At 37.4% G+C, this 8123-nt stretch overlaps 1 protein-coding gene across 2 annotated transcripts; it reads left to right on the top strand.

The window, feature by feature from the left end:
- The first annotated feature begins 374 nt into the window (after positions 1–374).
- LOC129277461 (G-protein coupled receptor 54-like) lies at positions 375–7844 on the top strand. 2 transcript variants are annotated; one of them, XM_064110683.1, is made up of 4 exons: positions 375–423; positions 2163–2487; positions 3348–3483; positions 4612–7844. In XM_064110683.1, the coding sequence occupies exons 2-4, from the start codon at positions 2200–2202 to the stop codon at positions 5244–5246; spliced, it is 1059 nt and encodes a 352-aa protein (XP_063966753.1). In that variant the 5' UTR covers positions 375–423; positions 2163–2199; the 3' UTR covers positions 5247–7844. The 2 variants fall into 2 exon arrangements, with proteins under 2 accessions (XP_063966753.1, XP_054769609.2); XM_054913634.2 differs by lacking the exon at positions 375–423 and having other exon boundaries at positions 1936–2487; positions 4612–7478.
- The last annotated feature ends 279 nt before the right edge of the window (positions 7845–8123 follow it).

The following is an 8123-nucleotide window of genomic DNA, read 5'->3' as shown; positions in this document are numbered from 1 at the left end:
GTTACATCGTCATGTGCTTAAATTGATCTGTACCAATGTTAAAATGTAGAAAAATCTTCAAGATATTACAAACGTATAATTTTACAGGATTTTTTCTAAGTGTAAACTTTTTTTGGATAGGCACTGTATAGCTTATTTACCACCTAAGAACATGTTCCAGTCATTCGTAAGTCGTGCGTAACTGTACGAACATCTTTATGAAACACGGACCAGGATATGAAATGTTATACGTTTCAGCATATCTGTTAAGTACCCGCACAAATGTATTTCAGCAGAAAATAGTCCATCAATTCTTCCAAAAAATGAATGATGATTGTTGAATTGTACTCAAGTTACTTCACCCTTTTCAAGCTTCCAAGTCCAGAAATATATCCCAAGTTTGTGGTGGCTCACCATTCACCGTCATATCAATTCACTCGGACAGTGCGTATGCAATTGCTAGTCGACCAGGAAAGAATATTAATCTACTAACCAGAAATGATCAAATTTGCAGAGCACTTTCTTAGGCAAATCTGCACTTTCTCTGTATAGTTTCATTTTGACATCGGAATTGAACTTTATATAGCGGTCTATATTTTTGTTTAAGCCCTAGTCACATATAGACACGGATCCTCACGGATCAACACGGCAATGCCGGCATGATCCGGGGAGGTCCGGGTCGTTTTGCCCCGGATTGAGCGTTGATGACTGTAAACACGGCATCTACACGGCATCTTCACACGGATCTACACGGACCATGCCGGCAGAGCACGTCGTCAACACGGACCAACACGTCAGCAACACGGACCAACACGTCAGCTACACGGACCAACACGTCAGCAACACGGACCAACACGTCAGCTACAAGGACCAACACGGACCACCACGTCAGCAACACGGACCAACACGTCAGCTACACGGACCAACACGTCAGCTACACGGACCAACACGTCAGCTCAAGGACCAACACGGCAGCTATATTGACCAGCACAGCAAATGAAAATCTGCTCATAATAATGAGCTGATATTTTTTTTCTCATCCTTGTCGCAACATTATATTATGTTGTTTTTAAAAAAGATATCAAAACTCAAAACTTCTTTAATCAGTAAAAACGCTGTTTTTTTAATACAACACAGTTTACTGTTTTAACACTAGTTCTTAAGTAGGCCTACTTTAAATCTTGAACGACAAATTTAATGTTGATTTGATTTGATATCACTTTATTTAAATCAGAATAAAGGAAAGAAATTTACAAAGTCAATAGAAAACATAATAAAAATTAAGATCGGCCCAGGTCATGACGCATAACTGTCGATGCGGGGCAGTAGTATAAAACTTAATGTACAATTTCGATGTAACAGGTACATAACATATACATATAACATATAAAAAAATTAAATGTGAAATAATAATAACAGACAAAGTTGGGGTAAATATTAGAGAAAAAGGAGAAAAATAATTATACATACATGCACTAAGTTTACAAATATTAGGTTGGGGCCAATCTCCAAAGCGTAAGAAAGTATCCTGAATTATTTAATCATCCATTTAATCATAAATAAATTGAGCATGTTTGTGTCAACTGTTTAACAACTACTGAAAAGTTCATAAAGTAAATAGCGTTGTAAAGATTTGATGGGAAAAAAGAACACGGACTGCCAAGGATACTCCAGGCAGCCACACGGACCTACGCGGCAGCTACACGGACCTACACGGCAGCCACACGGACCATCCCGGATGGCTTTGCCAACCCGGCAGTCCACGGATGACGCCGGATGTTTTTGACAGTCAAAAACTGCCGTGTTGGCCTCCCGGACGTTCAAGGACCAACACGGACCACCCCGGACCTCCAAGGATGGCCAAGGCGCCAACACGGATCTCTCCCCGGACCACCCCGGATCAGATCCGGGATGGTCCGGGGTGGTCCGGGGTCTATATGTGACTGGGGCTTTATAAGATTAATCAAACTTACAGGCCTTAAGTCATTAAAAATACGAATTCGGAAGTCAATATCCTGACGGCATTTTGCATTTGAAAAATTAAGAAGAAATAAAATGTGGTACCCGCCGGGCGGAAATCCGTGTATCGCTTACAGACAGAACCATTCAAAGAATGACCACGGCGATTTCGATGACGACCATCATGGCCATAATGACGACCATAATACGTTTGTTGTTCATAGGTACGATTTCAAGGATGATTACGACATTGATGTTTCCATGGACTCGAACGTCAGCAAGCCCGTTGAGATTTTCCTTTTCGTCTTCCTGCTCATCGTGATCATCGTCGGTGTCGTCGGTAACTTTCTTATCCTCGTCATCGTTTTCACCCAGAGGAAGAACCGGACGACATCCAGTTGCTATGTTGCAAGTCTTGCTTTCGTCGACATCATAGTGCTTCTAACGTGTGGGGTTCTCCATTGTGTAGTCACGACGACATTCGCTTTCGACCTCGATATTGTCGAGATTCCGCCTTGGATATATCAATTATTTCTATTCATTCACATGGTAAGACCTTTTTCACTCTTCATAATCATTTTTTTATAAATCTCGTTTTTACTTTTTCCAAAAAAATGTCAGTAAAAGATAGTAAAATTGACAAGTCTAATATAGAAAATGGGTGGGAGAACCCTCAGGAACTTAAGTGGGACATTACGAAGATATAACTTAAACATGTCAAAATGATAATAATAATGATAATAATTATAATGTAAATATTGCGCAGTTTATGTGTAATCAATCGCGCATTACAATACTTAAAAGGCGAAACACTAAAAAGGTATTTAACCAAAAATACGATTAAGTTATAATTACGGGGAAAAGGGAAGCCTATACTGTCTTTACAACTTATGTAACACAGAGTGACTTATTTATTAAAACTCTTAAAAAGGATAAGTTATTCGCGCAGAACCCAACTCCGGGTAGGTTTAGTAATCAAATACTTGTTTGACATAAATACGCTGAATATGATTGTAGGATTGAAACTTCTCCTTTAAAAAAAAACAACCTTAATCTTAATAATTTGAGCATGGTATTGTTATAGCTTTGGTACTGTTGTTATTATTATCATTACTATTATTATTATTATTGTATATTGTTATCATTATTATTATTATTATCATCATCATCATTATTACGAAAGAGCGCAGTCCTATTTAAATAAAATGCTCTTTGCCTTGACATATTGATATTACAAAATTTATTTACACTTTTTGGCTCACTAGCAATATTTCTGAATTCGTGTACCAAATTAAGTCAAACTTATCCCCTCAAATGATTTTCTCAATTACTCTACTGGATGCTCAATGAATATTCACCTGCAACACTTGCTGAATAAATCTAAATATAATTTCTTCTCTCTATTACAGGTGTCCAAAGGAGTGACCTGTTACACCTTAGTCGCACTGACGATCGACCGATATCTCCATATCGTTCATCCAATATTGTCTCGAAGATATCGTAGTATCCGGCATGCTGTGGTTGTCAGCTTGGCAGTCTGGATCGGTATGTAACATTCAATTACCAGAGCGCTGGGAATGATTTTTTTTTTCAGGGGGTGCTGATTAAGTAAATTTGACAATAAAAAACAAAGAAAAGGGTTTCACTATAAAATGATGGTCATTTTGGTCCCGAGAAATTTGACAAGCAAATTAAAAGGGTGGGACTACAAATTGGAGGTCATTTTGGTCCCCACAAATTTGAAAAGCAAGAAAAAAGAGTTTAAACACAAGATGCTGGTAATTTTCCTTAAATTCTCGAATTTTGCCACACTTACCAGAATTCCAGGGGGTGCTGCCTATGAAGAATAATACACGCAGCATCCGTACTTCCCAGAGCCCATGTCAATTGCTTCTCCCGATTATATTTGGAGGCCTATTTTTAAAGATGTGTTAATTATATATTTATTTGTTTCATTTTTACTCGATATATTCTATCGTTTATATATAACTGAAATTGATTCATCGAAATAAATTTGATCAAATTTGAAAGAGAGATATTATTTAAATGGCTTTCTATCTAAATTTATCATTATTTTTGTAGCAATTGTCAAATTTTTGAATTTCTATTCACATATTCTTGACAAAAAAATGTGACCATAAAACGGATAAGAAGGGCAAATCGACAGTTTTGTGTAGCTTATAGGCACGATAGGAGCGATAATAGTGGCGAAGCACCCTGAACGCCAGTATAAGACTATATAGGATAGGCTTTTATTGGTTTGTTTCTGGAAGTTGAAGTAAAATTCAAGTATAATGGGTCCGCCTTTATTTTCTGAGAATCGCGTTTTCGGTGGGGTTTTTCACCCAGAATTTAGTATGAATCTTAATGCGACTTTAATCTTAAAAGGAAAAATAATGAAAATAACTCAGTTTTATTAAAATTCACCAGAAAACAAGATGAAATACACAGTAGTGTATATGCACGTAATTGATCATTTGACGCGTTTAGGGGTATTTTTGAAAACCCGTGATCTAGAGTGCGTATGAAAACCGGCGCAACGATCTTTCTGCATATATATAATTTTGGAAGAAAAAAAAAATTTAATACCCTTTTACGGTTTTTCTATGCCTAATAATTCTTTTCAAAATAACCTAATATATCCCAATGTCTTTCGATTTTTCAAACATATAGGTTCTCTACTCTATTCCTGTATCATCAGTATATTGAGAATCGACGAGCTTTTCGTCTACGCGATCGTTTTCCTTACCGAGTACGTCTTCCCCCTCATCGTCAGCGCGACATTTTACGTCATCATCATCCGCAAATTCTGGCAACCGGGACCGCACATTGTTTCATTACGACGAGGAAGCAACGGGGGAGACGAAAACCGGCGACAGAAAATCGGCCTGCTCCGAATGGTCCTTGTCGCCCTGGTCGTCTTCGGGGTCACCGTTGGTGTCCACCACGGCATGCAGTTTAGCATCATCATCATCTCGAATAATTGCCAAAGGAGCCGCAGCCACGGTGAGATCAAACTCTTGACGTTTTTATCACATACTGCCCTCTTCGTCAACAGCGCGTTGAATCCATTTGTGTATGGACTGACGAATTCCCTGTACGCCAGTGCTCTGAAATCGTTGTTGTGTTTCTGGCGTACACAACCAAGGAAGTTGATGTTCAAGACCGTACCCGAGATTTATCGAAAGTTCTCGAAGGCGACGATTTTCTTGGGGAAATCAGAGGAGATGAATATGAGTGACTCAAATGGTAACCAAGGATACGTGGAGGAGAAAGTGGATTCTTCAGTTTCAGAAGTTTCTTTGTAATCTTAATCCACTTTACCCATTCTGCAATTTGTAAATTCCTCATCTGTATAAAACGGAGACTAAGATATTTTATGTTCATATTGGGTTTCGATGTCAATATCAACAAAATGATATGTAATTTTCTTCACAGAAAGTATTAGGAACCAAAGATATAACCTTGTGGTACCCCAAAATGAATAGGCTGTATTAAGGAATTTGTAGGATACAATTATATTTGGAGGTATATTTATGAAACTCCGTCTGACTGGCAATGACATTTCGTGATTACAAGATGTTTTTAGTACTCAGTTTTTCAGTTAGGTCACCATTCGCCATAATCGCAATAATTAATATTAGTATCTTTTTTAAATTCATTACAGGGCCGTATGCAGATAAGTTTTCGAGGGGGGGGGGGCAAGATGTCAAAAGTGAAAGTTGCTCACGCGTAGCCAGGATTTCATTTTGGAGGGGGCGGTAAATGCACGCGAAGCGTGCCAACACTTACAGAGCGCGCGAAGCGCGCTCCCTAGGGGGTGGGTGCAGGGAGGGGGAGTTTCCCCCTCCCGCGCGAAGCGCGAAGCTTTTGGTGTCTCATAAATTAAAATGAAAATAGGAGCCGTCTCTCTTGTCTCTAGTACCTATATCAGCTCCAATTCAGTTGACTATATTGTGATTTTGAACCTTGTTTTCGAAAGTGATTGTAAACGCACAAAAAAGGAATACAATGGAGGAAATTAAAGTAATAATAACCCCGCGCGAAGCGCGGAAGCTAAAGCGTTTTATCATTTTTTTCAAAGAAAAGGGTTCCAAGAAAAGTGTATTCTCTAAGATATATTGAATACTTCCCTTGGAAAGATCAGATTTGATTACAAACAATTAGCGACAGTGCATATCTTTAATTCGCAAAACAGAGGAGAAGTGTATATGCCGGGAGGAAGATATTCCTCCCCGCGCAGAGCAATGAAACTCTGAAATTTTAAAGGGCGGACGTTTCATCAAATGCAGATATCTCTAATACCACATTGGCTCTAATTCAATTGATTATCTAAGATTATTGAACTTCATTACAAGGAAAATAGTGCGCAAAAAGTTGAAACTTCTGTGATTTATTGAAATTATATAAAAAAGGATGCCTAATTTCTTTGACTTATCCTGAAGCGCTTCATTTTGAATGATAAAGAAACTTAATTGTCATTTAAAATTTCAATCTGAGGGCGCAAAACAGGAGATGAATGTGCAGGGAAATGACATGAAGTTTAATAGAATTTGATAAAAAAATATTGTACTTTTTTATTTAATACGACACAAAATTTATACCTTCCTCTTTTTAAATTAGGAACCTGTTTGCCCCAAAATTATGGTTGTTTAGTGATGAGATGAAAAGCGGGAGAATTTGCCTATATGGAGGTGACGGCAGAAATTGATATAAAGATTTTACCTGCCCGGAGCCGACCCGACCAGAAGTTGCGCGATAAATAAAAAAAAAGGTAACTTCATATTTCGGCCTAACCTTACTCTAATTCCATGCCCTAATGTATACATTTGAACTTTAACTGGCAAGAAACACATATAGCTGAGGTGGAAAAACAAGGTTAGAGAAAGGGTGAGGGAAACAATGGAGAACTGCAATATTGTCATTTAACCGCGCGCAGCGCGGAAGCAAAAATAGAAATTTAGAGCAAGAGTGAAGGAGTTTCTCTTTTGAGAAAAAAATAAAATAAAAAGAAAAAACCCACAAAGCTACCCTTTTCCCTTTCTTCCCTTCGCTTTTCCTTTTCTCCTATCTTTTTCTCTTCTTTTTTTTTCTTTTTGGGGACGTTTTTTGGGGGGGGGCGACCGCCCCCACCGCCCCCCCCCTGGCTACGTGCCTGTTAGTGAGCGAAGTGACCGATCTCATAGGGTGCTTCTTGCATTGTCTGAAGTGAAGTTGAAGGATTTCGCGCACATTTACTTTTGATGAATTTTTTTGATTTTTTTTTTAATTACAAAAATGTAAGTTTTCAAAATCCCCCCACAGCCTCCCGCCGCGTACGACCATGATTGAGTAGTTTAGTTGCTAAGAATTTCTTTGATTATTTTTCCAGATTGCCATCATTATATCTTAATGCCATTTATGATACTTGAAATAAGGTTCGTTCTTTCTTTCCACGAGAGGCAATACAGAAGTAAAAGTGGTCCTCAATTAAGAATAATTTTGTATTGTTTTGTATTTGGGGTTATTTATACATTTCAATAAATATGACAATCCACTGCATCTAGTCCGTCTTTATTATTTATTTTTGTTTATTCCTCACGGGAGAGAATTAACTTAATTGAGATTAATTGAATTGTAATCATTTGATCATAATGATTATTGCCATGCTGAGGGCAATTCATTTAATTTGTAGTAAATCAAATAATCTTTTTACAAACAAATGGGAAAACAGTCGAATTTTTTGTTATAAACTTCATGCTGTGACCTTGATATATTGGTGTGCTAACATTTAGCATGTTTAGTTTGTGTATTATAGCTTTATCAACTAGGCATGTGATTGTTGTCTACGTGATGTACCTCTAGATTTGTTTGGCAGTTTATCATGTTTATAATGATTGTATAAAGACCAACTTCCGAAAAATGTGAAATATATTGAAACTTGTATGTTATTTTCCAGTTTCAAGGAAATGAAATAAAGAAAGAAATGAAATAAAGAAAGAACGAAAGAAAGAAAAAAAGAAAGAAAGAAAGAGAAAGGAAGGAAGAGAGAAAGCGAAAAAAAGGAAGAAAAAAAAGAAAGGAAAACAGAGAAAGAAAGAGAGAAAGAAAGAAAGAAAGAAAGAAAGAAAGAAAGAAAGAAAGAAAGAAAGAAAGAAAGAAAGAAAGAAAGAAAGAAAGAAAGAAAGAAAGAAAGAAAAAAGGGA

This window comes from Lytechinus pictus, chromosome 15 (assembly GCF_037042905.1).
Source record: "Lytechinus pictus isolate F3 Inbred chromosome 15, Lp3.0, whole genome shotgun sequence".
In the NCBI taxonomy this organism is placed as follows: Eukaryota; Metazoa; Echinodermata; class Echinoidea; order Temnopleuroida; family Toxopneustidae; genus Lytechinus; species Lytechinus pictus.
This window is presented reverse-complemented; position numbering and strand designations above follow the sequence as displayed.